The sequence below is a fragment of the Rhamphochromis longiceps genome, linkage group LG13, assembly GCF_057381845.1.
Source record: "Rhamphochromis longiceps isolate RC_006_pf linkage group LG13, R_longiceps_female_GT1.1, whole genome shotgun sequence".
Classification (NCBI taxonomy): Eukaryota; Metazoa; Chordata; class Actinopteri; order Cichliformes; family Cichlidae; genus Rhamphochromis; species Rhamphochromis longiceps.
In genome coordinates, this window is record NC_140569.1 from 4,324,814 (window position 1) to 4,342,844 (window position 18,031).

Here is an 18,031-nt window from a genome sequence, read left to right on the forward strand (position 1 = left end):
GAAACAGAGAGGTATATGGAAGATAAATGGAGCCAAATGAGAGCGATGTGGCTGACAGCTCCATCTGCTGTTCAATGAGGCATTGTGTGTTATACTTTAATTGCGTCTCTCTCTCTCTCTCTCACACACACACACACACACACACACACACACACACACACAAATGCTGCTGAACATTTAAAAAAATGCTTTTTTTGTGTTTTAATCTAATAAATTTCAGTACTGGACATCACACAGAAAACAAACACCCACAAGTAACACGTTCCCCACATTTTAGCCAGAGAACCACACCGTTAGATTTCAATGCATATGCTTCCTCTTTTTTCTTCCTTGGAATAAAGATGAATTGAGGAGTTAATGGAGAGGGAGAGGTTGAGGAAGAGTGTAGAGAGTTGGAGGCACCATTTACAGATCATTTGGACTCCTGGTCCAATTTGGGATCTAGAGAGAAAACAGCAGAAGTGTGTTAATTTCTTTTAATTATCTTGTAACATTTTTGTCATGTTACTGCCCATCATTAGCAGTGCTACAGAACAGCAGCATCATAAGATTCCAAAGAGAATCATCTCCACAGGGAGATATTCTGAGCATTTCTATACATTTTAAACAGCTTTTTAAAAAAAGTTTTCCTCTTGTATTCCTACTATAAATCAAAGGGAGGTTTCTTCCTGTTAAAAGGGAGTTTTTACTTTCCACTGTCACCAACTTCTTGCTCATTGTAGTGTCTCCACCTTACAATAAAGAACATTTTGAGGTGACTGTTGTTGCAAATTGGCACGATGTGAATAAAACTGAACTGAAATTCTCCCCTTTTGGGTGGATGTTTCTGTTTTTCCCCATCATACTTCTAGCTGCTGCTGTGATTAGGTATCCACCAATGCGATATTTGGAATTAAGGATCTCAATCAGATTTATGTGACAACACGCTGTATTTTACAACCTGCAGCTTATCCATCTAGCAGTCTAAGTAGAGACACTCAGACCTCCCTGTACCCAGCCACCACCCGCAGATCTTCTGGGGGATATGAATGCAGTATGTCTTGGTCCTGTCCCAGGGTCTCTCCTCACTTTAATTTAAGCCAGATCCCCAAATCATGCAGTACAGCTCCAATTTTTTCCCATTCATGAATCTATTTTATGAGGGCAATTTGCCACCTGAAAAGGTTGGAACAGAGCGGCGTTATACTTTATACACAGTCCAGGTGGATTTCTCATACACTCCACAATGCCATGTCACTGAGCATTCCCCATCACTCCCTTCATCATCACTCTCACCATTGAAGGTGAACTGAGGGAAGCTGCTGAGGTCTCCTCCTCCATAGACTCTCTGGAGCTTAGCCGTCTCCTCTGACAGGTTTTTTTGGTAATCTGGCTCCGCCTCCAGGAATCCTGCATTCGACCTTAAAGAGTGAGATGACAAATCAGCTGATGTCTCTTTACACGGCTTGCTTCCAGTTAAAGAGTTTCACTCATACAGTTTGAGGAAAGGAATACTCAAAGTTAAATAAGAATACATGTAGCATGGAACAAACAGTAGGAATAAACAGTCCACATGTGGCCAATACCTGGCAGACACTTAGAGAAAATGTAATTACGGTTGATTTTCTGATAATGGGATTCAGACAGATAATTATATCTGGTAGTGTGGATAATGCTTCTGAGGAAATGTACAATAATTAATGTGTTGGTTATTCTAGCTGTAATGTAGACTCTCTAAATGTTTTTCCTATTAAATTCAACTGTAACTCTTTATCTCTCTACCTGTGCATGTTAGTGTATTCTCTGATCTTCTCCAGGAAGAGTCTCTGCACAGGATCCAAATCTGAAAAACACACATTAAAACAACATTTTCTGACTCCCAGCTGATACTGGTCATTGGAAAATACAGCATGATCAAAGTGAGACAACAAAACACAGACACCATTAGGACAGAAAATGTACTTTAATGTAGACAAACCACCTTATAGCTGTATATGTCTGTGCTCTTTACCTGTGTGTGTCCCTGTATCTTCTTTATCTCCTGTGGCTCCTTCCTCTTCTTGTACCAGCAGCTCCTCTTTCAGAGGAAGAGGAGGAGCTGGAGGATGATCTGACTCTGCAGCCACGTTATCAACAGAAGCTGTTACAACTGAAGAAACAGGACAGTGTAAAGTACGTAGGTCCAGAGCTTTAGTTGACACATTCCTTGGAATTTTATAGAAAAACTGAAAACCCTTCCTGCCTTTTATCTGCTTTTGTCAAAGTTTGAATGAAGGTCTTCATCACAGAGTTTATATTTCAGTGTTTTCAACTACGTTTAACCCCACAACATCCATCAGCCCCCATACAGGAGTATTACGAATGAATTATATGGTATTTGTATACAAACCTTAGTCATCATCATACATACAGCAGTATAAGCACTGTGCCCTTAAGCTTCATAACACTACATACAAAGCAAAAAGGGAGTTTCTTGAAATATGTGTTCCCAGTTGGAGAACATAATAGTTGAGTCGTTGTTACCACTGACATGATGCTGGTGAGAAGTCAGTCCCAACAAGTCTTCTGAAATCCAACCACATTTCAGTTGGCTTGTAAACTGAGTGTGAGGCTTCACTTAAATAGAAAATAATGGTGGAGATAATGTCATCTTATAAGGTGGGTTGGCATCAAGTACATTTAATTTCATTGATTTCATTATTAACCTCTAAAAAGAGCCTACTCTGTCACCAGAGGTAACCACTTTATATCACGATCCTGGGTCTCATGGCCCAGCGTTTTGGAGTTTTAGTTTATGTTCATATTTAAGCCCTTTAGGTTTTCTAAGTTTTTATCATGCCTAGGTTGTTATAGTTCTTTGTTATTAGATTCCCCTTGTGTCCTCCAACCCCTGTTAAGTCTCCCTGCCCTTCATGTGTTTCATGTCTGTGTCTTACATTGTCTAGTTCAGGTTGTCATGTCTGCGTCTTATGTTTCCTGTTTTATTTTGAAGAGGTCTCGTGTTTCTATGTTCACTGTATTTAGTTTTACTCTTTCCCTGTGAGTTCATTATGTTCATGTGGGTTGTGCTGTTTTGATCTTTATAGTTATTATTTCCCTAGGTTTCAGTTATGGTTATCATCGGCTTAGTTCTTGTAATATGGCTTCACTGTGTTCCATGTTGTGTCTACTGTGCCTTTCTGTACCATGTTTCAGGTTCCTATGTTCTGTCTCCCCAGTTGCTGTTATGTTTACATGTTTAGAGTTCAGTCAGTGTGTTTCCTGTTTTACTTTGAAGGTCCGTGTCTCATGTCAGTGTTTCTAGTTTGGCTTCCCTTGTCTTGTCCAGCCTGATTACTCCCAGCTGTGCTCTCTTCCTGTGTCTCATTCCCTCGTTATCCCTCAGTGTATTTAAGCCCTGTGTTTCTCTTTGACAGTGTCATAGTCTCCCTCATAGCTGTGTTTCCCTGTGTGTCAGTTTATCCATGTCTTAGTTTAGTTTAGTTTAGTTTAGTTTTTCCATGTCATTCTGCAATAAAGCAGCTTTTTGAGTTTAATTTTGTTGTCGTGAGTTTTGCGTTTGGGTCCTTCTCCTGCCTGCACACAGCCGAAACATGACACTTTATGTAATAACAACCATTTGTCCTGTTTTTCCAGCTAATAAATATTAAGCATTTAATTATTTCCTATACTGAAGACAAATGACAATTTACAGTTTAATTTTTACTTATTTTAAATGAATATGTAAGTTGAATGTTTGGAAATGTTATCTAGTGTTATTCATCTTCACACATTTGTGGTGTACCGCACGGATTAATTTTGGATCCCATTTTATTTATTTATTTATTTTCTCCACATTAGATCCATGGCTAAAGTCAAACCCAAGCTCTGAAACTTTAACCTGTAAGAAGTACTGCTGTCAGCGTTAATCTCGTTAAAATGACGTTAACGCCATAACTCCATTAACACGGCAAATCTCTCTTAGCGAGTAAATGCGGCTCGCCCCGTGCGTGGGGTTGCACGGCGCTAACGCGTTAACGAGCCTACAGCGCTAACGCGTTGATGCTGTGCAGCCCCGCGCACGGGGCGATCCGCATTTACTCGCTAACAGAGATTTGCCCCGTTAACGCGTGCTGTGTGTGTTCAAACTGGATTTCAGTTAAACTAATGTGACTCTCCTGGATCTAGCTCTTGGTAAGAAAACCAACTAACGTACCAAATATCAGTTTGCCTTTAAGAAGCTGTTTCTTCTACCATCGCTTCACCGCTCACAGGAGTTTAACTTACCATCCGGACTGCCTGCTGTTACAGCCTCCTCAATAATCGGGCTCTCTCGTGCACCCTCTACGCTAGCAGGAACAGTAAAGAGCAGCTTCTCCATCAGTGCATCAGTCTGCACATCTTCAGGCAGAGAAACGACTTCAGGCAGAGACAGAGGGTCAGCGTGTGTAGCCTCAGTCATCTCTTTGGTAGTGGTTTCCTCCTCTACCTCCATCTTCTTCTCTACAGCAAGAACTGCAGCTTCTTTCTCCAGATAAGTCGAGGTTTCACTCAGAGATTCGCTTTCCAGAGTTCCCAAAGACACCTCAACTTCAGCCAAGGTCACAGACTCAAGAGACATGGCCTCCAAAACATTTCCTTCGGGCTCCGCTGCCCCTTTTACTTTGTTCTGATTGATCACCCCATCGTTTAGTCTCAGTTCCTGGTCAGTGTCAGACGACTGTATCGGTCCTTGCTCAGATCCAATCACAGCTTCAGGGACTGCTGATGTTTCAGCTTCCAGTGTATCCGCAGCTTCAGGGATGGAATCTAGTGTTAAATTGTCCACCTCTGTTGCACCTTCAGAAACAGAAACATCTTCTATTGGCATCTTCACTTCCAACTCTTTTGCTAGCTCCTCAGCTCCCTTCTGGAGCGAGTCACATGTTTCTTGCAGAGCGTCAGCTTCAAGACTCCCCACATCAGCCTTCACTTCTGCTAAAGTTGACTCAGGTATCATGGCTTCTGCTTTGCTGGCTTTCTCCTCTTCTTTCTCCAAAGAGTCTCTGTTAGCTGCTTCATGTGGATCCTGGGCTGAGCTGGTATTTATCATGGCGGCAGCTTTGGAAAGCTCTGCAAGAAAAAAGGTCTTTAACCAGAGTGAAACCTTCTCACCTTTCCTGGGTTTTTGTTAATTATTGTGTAGAAATAATGGATTTCTTTTAGGTGATTCAGTAGCAAGCAAGCAGGAATTTGTCACTACCTTTATCATACTCCATATACTACTCTGACAGGTTTATGCATGCAGCCAAAAATTTTATAAACATACAAGAAAGAAGAAACGTTTTTGTTTTTGCACGCAGTCATTACTGCCAAATTTAGACCCTTTACTGTTAGCGTCCGCTATGCTATATGAGCTCTCCTGCCATGATAAACAGAGCGTAACACAGATCTGAATACATCAGCTGGTTTCACTGATACCCACTTCAGCTTTTTGAATCAGATTGTACTAATCTTAAGATGATGACTGTTCCATTAGCCCTCCTAAAACTCCCAGTTCTGTTTTTAATGGATACATTTTGGTTTCCTAACCAAGCAGCAGCACAAAAAAGCTGTTTGTAGAAACATTTTACTCATATATTTACAGTGAATTAATTACACCACTATTACACCACTAAGTCGTGTCTACCAACTGTTACCCTGACTAAGCACATCCTGAATGTACTGACCTTCACCAACAGCAGGGGGCGCTGTGGCTGGCCTCCTTTCAGAGAAGAATTTGTCCAGACCTTTATCAGCTTCTTCTGCAGGCTGGGCCTTGGCTTTCTCTGTCAGCAGAGAGAAGACTGTGAGCAGTTTCTATTCCGTGGGGTAAATAATCTTCTTCATATTTTATCAAAGCAGGAGCTGAGATAACAGATACAGTTATGTTATTAGATTTTAACAAGTTTCTAGCACATAGCAGTACTTTTTGTTAGTGTTATGGACACATCAGACCACAGCACCATTTTGATTTTTAGAAGTAACCTTCGCCCACCATAAACACCTGCTTCTTATACAGACGCACGTTTATGTTGTGGTTTAATTAAACCTAGTTATTTTTTGCAGATGAATACCATCAAAAGAATGTGTCCTGTCATGCATTCTTAACAGGCCACTCAGCACGCATTAGCAGAATGCAAAATCGTCTTCCCTGTCAGGGAAACTAAAACTGGAGACTGGAAGGCTGGAGTACATGAGAGCTGTTTTACTTTTGTTTAGAGGATTTTTATACTGCAGTTGCATGAAATGTGGAACTTTTGACTGGAAACAGATGTAATTGTTTTAAGCTATCGCACTCATTCCTATTCACTGAGGACTATCTTTAGTTGCAGGCAATTTCTGCACAACAGGAAGTGTAATAACCCCCAAAATCAACTCCTATACCCTTCGTCTGCTGCGACCTTTGCTGCATACCGTACTTTTCTTTGTGTGTCTCTCTCTGTGACCTTGTTTCCAGCCTCTGTCTAGACTGCCAAAAGAAGACAAAAGGAGAGGACGTGTGTTTTCTTACTGATGTGTGTTCTGCGTGGCGGGTCTCTGTCTGATGGTTTGGAGCTGAACCGAGCAGCCTGTGGCGTCCACATCACTCTACAAAACTCCCCGTGGATCCGCTGAACATGCACACATACAGAACCACACATAAATCATGAATGCTCACATTTCATTGTAAAACTGTCATTTTTTTAATGTCATTTACTTTCAAATTAACAACAAAAATAGAGTAAACCCCAACACTCATATGACCCCCTATAAGCAGATGCTTTGGCAACAGTGGGAAGGAAAAACTGCCTTTTAGCAGGAAGAAGCCGCCAGCTGAAGGGAGGGGCATCCATCTGCTGTGAATGGTTTTCAAGACCGTGCCTAAAAAGGGCCTGTGAGGTGGGACTAGAGTATTTTATTCTTACAATGGGCGTTATGTGTTGTAATAGTACTCAGTACACGCGAGAAAATGTTTATATTGCATAAACTGAAACTTATCTCGCTCTGCTTCTGAAACAATCTTTGCCTGTTGTCCATAAATATAATATAAAAATAAGAGAAAAACACCATCACAATTTTTTTTGATATAATATTAACAGAATCTTATGGAAGCCCGTTTCCACCACAAAAACAAAGGATCCATGACTCGAAATTTTTAGTTATTTTCTCGAAATAAAGTTAAATGGAAGTGTTTTCCCCCATTCATCTGATTTGGGATTAATAGGCGATTAATAGCCATAGTACCCGATATTTAGCCTCAAAATTTTGAAAAACCTTAAGCTTAAGAAGCATTTTACACAATAATAATTTAAAAAACATCTCTCAAAAAGTTTGAGAGTAGCAGTAACATCTAAAACAGCCCATCTTCATGCCCTCTTGCTACATGGGGTCACCAATTGTTTGATTTGGCAGTTTTATGTCGGGTGCCCTTCCTGACATAAGCCCAAAGAGGATTTGTGCTCTGCCTTCATCCTTTGAGATTTTTTTTTATTATTATTTTTGTTAAAGAAACCAAATAAGAGTAGGGATACAAAATTGTGCATATTCCCTTGGATTTTTTCATTTAAATGTCAGATGGTCAGGTCAGACGTATTTGGTGGACTGACTTGGAATTACGTCACACTCTCATTTCCAGGATGGCCTTGGAAAAGACAAACATAAAAAATGGAAAGGGATAAAAGAAAGAAAAAAAAAAGAACAGGTCTGAGAACATTTTACACGCCCACTGGTAAAACACTGCCCCCTGGTGGTAACAGTTTATTTTACAAACAGTAGCCAGAAGAACTTTAATTAAATTCAAATTTCCACCTTACAGTGCACATGACGAGATTTCATTGTATTTGCTACAGTAGTGGAAATAATAAGCAGTATTTTAAACAAAATCTCAAAAACATGAGTGGTAAAAAGTCTAATTGCATATACAACTAAGTGCAGATAGAAATATGTTGCAAATGTCTGCGCCTACTTTTTATTGCACATTACAAACATTTAGCAGCTTTAAAGTCTGGGTTATTTAATATGCAGATATTAAACTACTTGCATAAATGATCTCCAGCTTATGAAACAATAACCATGATCCAATTTGACTGGTTAACTTGTGTAAAATGATTAGTCTAAATACTTGCAGTTATTTAGTATAAAACCACGCTTAGACTCCGTGACTGAGCGCCACTGCCATCTTTATTAGAGCACAGCGTTACTCATGAGCCTGAAAACCAGAGCCCAGTTAATCTAAACTGGACTCATTTACAATAAAATGATTCGGTTTCATGTGGGGCCTCTCAATATCAGTCCCTAGAGCTCTCTCAGTGATGATCTGAGGATTAGGATGTTACAGAGTTTCAGGGAATAAAACTAAAACTTGTTATCTGTGTGTGTGTGTGTGTGTGTGTGTGTGTGTGTGTGTGTGTGTGTGTGTGTGTGTGTGCATGCCAGGCTGTTAATCAGCTGTAAAGTAATGAGAAGCTGCAGACACAAACTCGTTCTATCAGCTACAGAATAAATGTAAAAATAAAGTATACCTACTCTGACACTCAGTCCTGTTGCAGCTCTGAATAGCGCAGCAGCCATGCTGGTTTAAATGAAATCTATCAGAAGTTTGGAGAAATATTCCCAGTGTGTGTTTGGGAAGTGATCCTGAGGGGTTTCCTCCCTCTCTGTGAAAGAACTGAATGTCCCGAGCCTCCCTCTCCTCCTGCGCCGCTGTTACCTGGGCCGGTTTAAATAAAGTTTTTTCGGTGTGTTTTTGCTGACTGTCTCACGCGCTCAGCTCAGTTGTCGTTCTGCCTGTTTTTTTTTTTTCCCCCTTTTTTTCTAACAATGATTGCATAAAGAATTTGCTTATTTCCTGGTATTTTCAAAGTAAAAGCTGAAATAGTTCAAACACATCCAAACAAATGTTGCTGTCAGACGCAGATCGGTTGATGTGCTATTAGGTGCTTATGTTTGCTCGAATTAACCCCACCACCACTTCACTGCGATCAAATAATCTAGTATGATGTGCAAAATGTATTTGAAACCACTATAATTATTACACATTATAAACAATTATCAGGTATGTTACGAAGATTATTTTGCTTTCTTTTCAAAGTCACTGCTTTCTTTCTTTTTTTTCTTTTGGTAAAAATAAATAAAAAGAACATGTTAGAAATCTGAGTGCCTTTTACAAAGCCAGATCTGCATGCAGTGCCCGAACTAGGATGTTTTGAGAAGCATCATTGCTTTTCTACATACATTTTTACTTTAAACCTGCACAGACATTAGCTTTATTGAAGAACAATAATAAATAAAAGAGGGAGCCAACATGCCAAGAGCTTTGAATATCCTTCCAGAAGCCCAGAGAAAATTCCTGAAGACTGCTTACAGAAAGCTGCCTCAGAGAGTTCAGGCTGTCGGAGAATGAAGATCGTCACACCAGATATCGACTTTCAAGCTCGTGAGAACAGTTTTTGCCTCATATACTGTCTCTGTGCATGACTGCATCCGTGCCCCATTTTCCTAGTAAAACATTGAACAAATTAATGGTGGCTCAAGAATTTTGCACAGTCCTGTACATACATCTTTTAGTTACAGTCTATGATTGGATCATACAAGTAGTTAAATCCATAATGAAAACAGCAGCACAGGCAGTGCAGTTCTTGGTCCAACTGAAGTTTATTCTGAACACCGAAAGACAACAACGTACATCATCTTCTACAGTGATAATTAACAGCAGGCTGCCTTTATCGCTCATATATTAACTCTCAGATAACAGCAGTATTATACACAACCTGGAAGGTAGACAGTAAGGTTCAAACTGGATTGGGTTAGTTTCAGTACAGTGAGGAGAGGAGGAGGCGAGAGGGGTACTGAGCAGGACAGTACAGAGGGGTGTAAGACAGCTTTATCATCATTCATCATCATCATCATCAGCTTCAGTCTGGGGAAACACAAACATTCGTTCACACCTTCCTCCATAGTCAAGCTGCTGAAGCTGGCCGAGCCTCGCCGACTTCTGATTGGACAGTGGCTGGTCACTAAGGTAACTGTTGTCTTTGTGGTAATTTAGAACATTACTGTAACTTGGCACTAAATTAAAACACCTAACTAGATTTACTAACCGGCCGAGTGGCTCGCTAACTAACTTATCTACAATCTTACTAAGCAACCTAGCTAGGCGATGTTTCCGGCCTTGTCGGCGAACGCAGCCGCCGTTTTGAATAATCAGCTCGAGGAAACTTTAGGAGGAAGATCAGAGAAGTATTCATTTCAAAGTGTGCTTGAAATTGAAACATTGGGACAGTTTTTGAAAGAAGATATAGTTTGGACAATAAATTCAGTCCACAAATTACAGCTTCACAGTTATTGCCATTACTTTAAATATAAAGTTCTTATGCTGAACAAAAATGGTAGCAGTCTGTGCAGATCACTCTTTTCTTTTTACATTCTCTCCATTTAAGAAGAAAATCCAACGACTGCATCTGAAAATCACTCCTGACTTTCTTTTATTTGCTGGGATCCACCTTTGGGCTCAAGTACAGTTTGCTTATCTTCATTAAAATGTCTTTAAAATGATAAGACTTTAATAAAAACACATCCTTTGAGTGCCTCTTTTTATTAGACTTCCTGCTCTGATTACCCAAAACAGCTGCTGGGTGAAATTCAGGAGATTCGTGTCCTGCTCTGCTCCAAAATCTGCTTTTCAAAGTGCTGGGAGTGCCGACGCACAGTACCGTTGTTTCTACTCTGAGCTTTTCATAGGGTTAAACTGTGAAAATGGTCAAAATGCTATTCCTATAAAATACATCTGTGCCCTACGGAGCCTGCTCGAGGGCCCCAGTCCAGCGGCGGGCCCTCGAAATCCCTCAGGGTTTACCCTCCCTGCATAGTGACGGCCACTGTGACAGCTCAACACAGCAGCAACATAACATCAGAGTTCAGATGTGTGACAGAAATCGTCTAAATCTGCGACCCCCCCACATATACATAAAAACAAAAAAACAAAAACACCCTGAACAGTTAAGACATTCTTCTTTACAGTACCTCAGTTTAAATCAGCTTTCACGCCTGTTCCCTGTCTTATTATCAGCATTATTACCACAGACGCATGTGAAGGGGACATCTTGTCTGTAATGTATTTACACCAGTCATATATCAGGGTCTCTATATCTTCAGCTTATTTTGCATCGTTAGGATTTCTCATTTAACCTGTACATATTTAGCACTTTCTGAGATAACGTGGCGAGCGTTCAGTGAGCGTCCAAACTGAGCGAAATTATAAAAAATGTCCCCTCACATGAGCCGAAGCCCAAAGAGTTGATCATAAGACTCTGAGAGACTCTGTGTAAAAATGCATGGAGACTGAACCGTGCTTTTAGTTAGCCTGTCCATCTTTACACTCGTACCGTCATTCGCATCGGCCGTCTGCCTCACACACACGCACACACTCTCACAGACACACAAACACACTCTCTCACATAAAGGTCTGGGTTTGGTTGGACAAAGAAGGAGGGCTGGGATTGTCGCTGGAGTGTTTGTGAGACTGTCTGGATGAAGCAGAGGGAGAGGAGACAGTAAAGACCTGACTGATCTTCTCCAAGACTCGACTAAATACTGACGTGGACCGGTCCTGAAGGAGGGAGGGGGCACAAGCAGACTGGACTGGACTGGACCAGGTCTCGGATTTTCACTTCTCAGTGGTACCAACATGACTGAGAACCATTTGCAGACTAGAAAACCCGTTGAGATGCTTCTTTAAATGTCAGATCACAGGACAGACCTGCTGAAACGGTCCAATCTCTAACCACGGAAGCACCAGCACACCAGATTTAAGACGTGAACGTGTATGTGACATTTAAAAACTCCACACAAATTTAGATTTAGATGAATAAAATCTATAAATCTCATTTGGATGTTGAGCTCTTTATTTACCCTCTCCACTGAAATGAATAAGCCAGAAATGATAAGAATCTCATACCAACTTTTTATGATCCCAGTCCACTTCATCTCTATTTTTATATCAGTGTGTCACATATTTGGTGTGATTGCTGCAAAGCAAAAATCCCAGCATACTGTATATTATTATTAGTGGCTAAAAATGCATTAATATTTGTATTATTCACATATATTAATGCAATCTCAGTCAGATGAATGGGCGTAATGTTCATCTCGACTGAGGGAGGAAGTTCTTCTAAAAACCCTCTCTGTAATCTAACACCAAGCCCACTAGAGCTGATCCAGACTATAAGCAGAACATGGGATCATGTGTCTGCTCTATCTTTTGACTATGGAGGCCTCAGACTCACAGGAGCTCCGCCTGCTGCACAGAATCGAATGGAAATCTGATCAAGATGTTCTGACAGAAACAGAAACGCTGTGGAGAGTCTTCTTGCCGCACCCACGGTGTGTAAGCAGGTCGATAGGAGGCACAGACTGGAGGCGGTGATGTGTTTTCCAAGAGGCGTGCTCAGGATTGCCATGGTGACCCTAACTGCTGCTTATCTTTAATGTTTAGGAGCTGAAATGGAGTTACACACATTTTCAGCCACTTTGGCTTTTGTGTGTATGTGAAGGTCCTTTCTCCAGCTGGTAATTCATGAAGTTATTCCTTTTTGTTTTAAACTTGAAGATGTTTAGTAATGGCATCATTGTACCCTTAGCTAACTGATCCTTTCTCTCTGGATATAAAAAGCTCAGATGTACACGCGGAGAAATAAAGATTTGAGACCAGTCCAGTTGTCCAGTCCAGTCTAATCCATCTAAGCTGTCCAGTCCAAACCATCATCTCCTACAGGTCCTTTTTGGGCCAGTCCAGTCCGCCGTGGCCCCGTCCAGGTTTCACGGTTCTTCAAACAGCTGAAGGTCGAGCCTAACGACGATCTCTCCCGTAGGAACCTCGTGGAGCAGCAGCCTCTTTGTGATTGGTCCTTTAGAGCCCTGGTCCTTCTTTATTTCCGCTAACCGGATTTCTGTCCTGCCCAAGAAGTCTGGAGGCAAAGAGGATGATAAACAGACAGAAAACAAAACCACTCATACTTCCTGAAAAGGACAGGGAACGTGAAATGAAGGGATTTAAATCAGCGTGCGACTATCACTGACCATCAGGCGAGAACTGGTCTCGTTCAAACACAGTGATACAGAGGACGTCCTGTTCCAGGTCCTTAATAAAAAACTGACAGTTGGAATTCCACTTTGGATTCAAAGTGTCCTGAAAAAGAGAGAAAACAGCAAAACGATGGTGTGAAATATAAATTATAGCAGACATATTTGTGTCCCTGCAGCAGTGAACCAGCACTGCAGTGGTGTACTGTAGCTGTGACTGAGCTGTCAATCGTTATGAATTAATACATTTTATTATGAAAAAGTCAATGAATCTGAAATATGGAATAATAATGAACGCCTGCCTGTAGACCTGTAATGTTTTACCTGTAATGTTTTTGTGATATGGCACTGGGAGCCCATGGTCACCTCGCAGTACGGGTTGCTTTTTCCTGGAAGAACAGAACTTATGTATAACCAATAACTGAAATCAACGTTTTTCCTTTTCCAAATTTAGTTAAAAGGAGTTCACACGTACCGTGGGAGCGACAGGGTTTGAGCTCAATTCCCTCCACAATGTTGACCATCAGTCTCCCGATACCTGTAGCCCTCTGGGAACGTACTGAGGCACAGAGACATGGAGGAGTCAGAGGACATTTCTGATCATGGTCAATCTGAGGATGTTTATTTCAGTGGGACAGGTACCTAGATACGCTTTCTCCCGCTTCTTCTTCTCCGTCTCTATGAACAGCTCTGAAGCTGCCTTGATTTTCTGAACCCACGCCGTCCTGAATAAACACACACACACACACACACACACACATTTAGAGACTAGCAATGATACACACAGCTGAAGACACTGCTAACTTGTGAGGCAGTCATGTTATTACTCACAGACCTAAACTTAAAGCGAATCCACTAATCCTAGATTAAGAGTGACTTTCAGGTTTGAGAGTATGACTGCAGGCATTTCCTGTTCGCTCAGTCTGGACCGTGAAGCGTCTCACCTTTCGTTGATGCTCTCGGCTCGCAGCGTGTAAACTCGGTCTATGTGGGAGATGTGGAACAGAGGCTCGTCTCCCGACGGGTCTGTCGGCAGCTTCACCAACACCTCATTTAGGAAGATTGGCTGAGAGTGAACACAAACCTTAGTTAGGACATGTTTATCCAGCTCACACTACATAACCCAGGGCAGGTTTAACAGCGAGTCTCTCTGGAGAAAGAGATTGTGTAGTCTCACCGTCTTGTACATGCGGTACTGCAGGTGCGTCTTTGCAGAGAAGACTTTGTCCGAGCCTGACGAGCCCAGAGGTTTGGTCACCTGTGAGGGTCATTTTTTAAATTGAGTAGAAAGATGCTACGTCAGTACCAGCCCAGCCACATTCAGACATGTACAACATAAAAGATGGATTTAAGGCAAGAAACTAAACATGTAAACTGTACAGAGGTGCAGGACTCACCTGTGTGAGCAGCAGGAAGTCGTTGAACAGGAAGCCGTAGAGCTCTTTGCTGCTTTTGGCTTTGAACAGCTTCCCGCTGTGGAGGAACTTCCTGGGACCCAGACAGTTGGTGACTGAGTTAAACACCAGTTGCTGAGGGATACACAGGCAGATATTACTGCTATTATTTCCTAATTAACCCACTTTCAAGTAAAGATTCAACACTTAAACTGTGGGCCTTCTGACGGGCTTGGAAAGACGCAGGATGTTTATCATCCTTCAGAGGACTGAGCTATGATTTCAGAGTTAATAGAAAGCATTTTATGAATATAAAAGTTAAACAGGAGTTTATCAAACTGTCGTCTGCTGATCGAATACAAATAAATTTACGTTGCCTTGTTTTCAGAGGGCATCAGGAGGATAAGATGTACCTCTGACAGGCCCTCACACTGAACGTGAGCCTGAATCCACTCCAAGCGATCCGAGTTCTCCTTCTCCCTGACGCCCTCGTTCACCTGAAAAACCCACAAAAACACATCGAGTGAAGTCCCATCCAGCTCCAGGATCAGAGCCAAAGTTTACCTGAGCCGGAGGAAGACAATCTGAGTCTCTCACACCATACTTAATGCTAATTCAGGAATAAACAACATTTGAAACCAGGGTAAGACGTTATTTTTGACCTTGTTGGGAAAACCTGTGGACCTCTCTAGGATCTGTTTCTTTTTCCATCCAGTCTTTGACTTCAGCAAAGCTATAAAAAATGGTTTCAAACCCAGAGAGACGGGTTTAAGCCAAACATGAAACATTTTCATTTAATGCGTGCGTCTCCTGCACTTACGAAGTTATAAAGGCTGAAAAAACCCCCCCACACAATTTCAACCTGCCCCGTGCACTTTGAGAGCCTGAAACTCTGATAGTAGTTAAAGTAGGAATATAAGATTTTGCAGTGTGAGAGTTTCTGGTCGATGTTTCATCAAATGAACCTTTGGATCAATTATTCTAATCTGTGGGATTTCACCAGTGGATGTCAGGATGATACTCATGGATATGCATGCAGGCATCTGCTTTATGTTACCTACTGAACTATAACGCAGGTGTGAAGCTTTATTTCTAGACTAACACATTTGAGGCTTTCACTGCAGTGTGGACATCGTCCCGTGTTGGGTTCTCACCTGCGAGCACAGCTCCTCTGCTTTCTCCAGAGCTGCTTTCAGGTGGCTGTGATCTGGATGAGACTCTGGAGTATTTTCTAAAATCTAAAAACAAAAAACAGATCAACTAGAAAGCAAAACACTGAGAAAACAGACTGAATATGAGGGAGTGTGATGTGTGTGTGGATACTGTGCGTACGTTTTTGATAATGAGAGGGTAGCGCGTGACTCTCTGCATAGGTTTGAGCAGGAAGCTGGACAGAGGCATTCCCTTACACCGGGGATCCATGGCTAACCTCTGACACACAGAGAGTGAGGGAGTTGGAGAAAATCAGATCTTTATTCTGCAATTATTCATCCACACTTTCCCACATTTATAGTGTCCATTAAAATTACCCGCACAACAATCGGACGAAAAAAGAAAACAGGAAGACCAAAGGTATGTTTGAGTTGCCAGTTTTCTTAGTAAGGTTTCAAACTGAGGGAAGCGTCTGTGTGAACCATGACAGGACCGTGCATGAGTAAATAAAACCCCACTATAAAAAGCATCCAGGTGATTTTCCTTTGGGACGAGGGGCTAAAACCTTGCCCACAGTTCACTCTACAGCGCTGTACCTTGAGGAAGTCTTTGATCTCGGGGTTGTCGTCGGTTTTCTGTTGGATGAGCGTGGCTCCGTTCAGCTGACACGAACAAAACCTGAACACGAGAACACGTTAAGAGTCATACAAGACACGAAACTGAGGGGATGATCCCCCTGCAGGCCGACTCAGGACTGAGAGATGGCAGACGGCACCTGATGTACGGCTGCATGTGAGGAAGCTGGTTGGTCAGGATGTCACCAATCATCTTCACAGGCATCCGATCGCCCGACATCTTCTTCCTCACTCTCAGAGCCCTGCAGAGGAAAAGTTTCACCGTCACAGATACAAACACACTGCAGCGACTGTCTGACAGGAGGAAATAGAACAAGGTGAGCTTTGCAAGTCAAGTCAAACGTGCACCAGATGCAAATGTCTCTGTGTCGAGTAAGTGCATGCGCAGTGTGTGTGTGTGTGTGTGTGTGTCTGTTTCACAGCTTGGTGTGTTTACTTCAGCAGTTTGATGTTGCACATGATGAGCTCCTTCCAGTTCACGAAGATCATGGCGACCTCCTTCTCTGTCAGCAGCTCGCACTCCAGCAGAGGTTTGTGGAAAATCTGCGCGCAGACACACACACACACACACACACACACACACACACACACACACACACACACACACACACACACACACACACACACACACACACACACACACACACACACACACACACATGATTGTGTGATTTTACCAAGGGAATCGATCATTTCCTGCTTGTACTCGTCCTCGAATATTCAGATCAAATAAAATATTAAAGACAAAAAATTTTCAGAGAGTGATGAAACTCACTGAACAGAGAAACTGTAATGTGCACAGAATAACTCAGATAAACTCTCAAACTTTTTATGATCTGTTTGATAAATGATCTTTCTCATTAAATGAGGAAAACATTGTGCTAAAACTCAAAGGAGTTTTTTTATAAACCCATGCCTTTAATTTGGGTTTATGTCTTCATCTTTGGCTCGGACGATCAGGACGATTCTTTTTTTATTTTTATTACTGGTCCTGTCTACTTCCTGTTAAAAGAGTTTGTATTTGGCTCATGGGCAAAAAACGAGTGATCGATGAAAGATAAAAAGCCAAAACAATAAAATAAAACGAGACTTTCTGGAGAGATCACAGCGAGTCGTTGTTACTGCTGGATGTTAAAGCTAAAAACCTTTTTAGTATTTTATCTCTCTTTAAACCCACAGTCTGAGTGTTCTGCGTTTGCCTTTCTGTCACTTTAACTTTGTTTTTAGAGGTGTTCAAATAAAGCTTTTGATTAAATTTGTAACAAGCCTAACGCTTCAATGTGTTCTCCTCCATTTAATTCAGGATTTATTGTTGTTAATTTACTTTTATTGACTTTTTTGTTGTTGTTTGTCAACAATTGCACATATGCCTGAAATAAAAGTCATTGTTATTACTGAGAAAAGCCAGAGAATTATATCCTGAGCACATGCTGTGTTACATAAAATCACTCCTTGTGCAGGCCTCCTAATGTTCCAGCTGTGTGCCACGTCTCTCTGATATGTGCATCCTTCCGCCCATGCTCCTCTCATGTCCAGATACACTTTACAAACTGAGACATGCTTGGAAATTGATACCCAGATAAAGTCAGGAGGATGGAGGAGACCCCGTGTGTTTACCTCCGTGACGAGCTGCAGGTCGTTGACGTAGTTCTCCTCGGTGACGATCAGCTCGTGGATGTACCCCTGCCTCTTCCTCTCCATGGGGCTCAGCATGTCCAGCAGATGCAGGTCAGCGCACCCTGAAAACGCAGCATCACACACGCACAGACACACACACACACACACACACACACACCAGCAGTCAGTCAAACA

At 41.8% G+C, this 18,031-nt stretch overlaps 2 protein-coding genes across 3 annotated transcripts in view; both read right to left on the reverse strand.

Moving 5' to 3' along the window:
* Positions 1-218: 218 nt before the first annotated feature.
* LOC146655239 (uncharacterized) lies at positions 219-8,867 on the reverse strand. The gene is made up of 8 exons (XM_085427138.1): positions 8,485-8,867; positions 6,491-6,590; positions 5,667-5,765; positions 4,246-5,070; positions 1,991-2,128; positions 1,762-1,822; positions 1,276-1,400; positions 219-441 (listed from the first exon to the last, which is right to left on the reverse strand). The coding sequence occupies exons 1-8, from the start codon at positions 8,527-8,529 to the stop codon at positions 413-415; spliced, it is 1,422 nt and encodes a 473-aa protein (XP_085283264.1). The 5' UTR covers positions 8,530-8,867; the 3' UTR covers positions 219-412.
* A 1,469-nt stretch (positions 8,868-10,336) lies between these two features.
* The window catches only part of itsn1 (intersectin 1 (SH3 domain protein)), a 51,348-nt gene continuing 43,653 nt past the window's right edge, over positions 10,337-18,031 (reverse strand). For both annotated transcript variants that reach the window (XM_085427137.1, XM_085427136.1), the window contains 15 exons: positions 17,837-17,958; positions 16,656-16,762; positions 16,360-16,461; positions 16,181-16,262; positions 15,765-15,863; positions 15,587-15,670; positions 14,846-14,929; positions 14,436-14,567; positions 14,216-14,296; positions 13,983-14,104; positions 13,681-13,763; positions 13,514-13,597; positions 13,363-13,427; positions 13,036-13,144; positions 10,337-12,923 (listed from right to left, as the gene is read on the reverse strand). In XM_085427137.1, coding sequence (XP_085283263.1) covers positions 12,775-12,923; positions 13,036-13,144; positions 13,363-13,427; positions 13,514-13,597; positions 13,681-13,763; positions 13,983-14,104; positions 14,216-14,296; positions 14,436-14,567; positions 14,846-14,929; positions 15,587-15,670; positions 15,765-15,863; positions 16,181-16,262; positions 16,360-16,461; positions 16,656-16,762; positions 17,837-17,958 — 1,505 coding nt within the window. In that variant the 3' untranslated portion in view covers positions 10,337-12,774. The remainder of the gene's footprint in view (positions 12,924-13,035; positions 13,145-13,362; positions 13,428-13,513; positions 13,598-13,680; positions 13,764-13,982; positions 14,105-14,215; positions 14,297-14,435; positions 14,568-14,845; positions 14,930-15,586; positions 15,671-15,764; positions 15,864-16,180; positions 16,263-16,359; positions 16,462-16,655; positions 16,763-17,836; positions 17,959-18,031) is intronic.

Excerpts from the sequence above, each read along its gene's own strand:
- LOC146655239 (XM_085427138.1), bottom strand. The coding sequence starts at position 8,529 with ATGGCTGCTGCGCTATTCAGAGCTGCAACAGGACTGAGTGTCAGA. Across the intron at positions 5,766-6,490 it reads GCCACGCAGAACACACATCA|AGAAAGCCAAGGCCCAGCCT; the intron begins GTAAGAAAACAC and ends CTCTGCTGACAG. Across the intron at positions 1,401-1,761 it reads GAATACACTAACATGCACAG|GTCGAATGCAGGATTCCTGG; the intron begins GTAGAGAGATAA and ends TCACTCTTTAAG.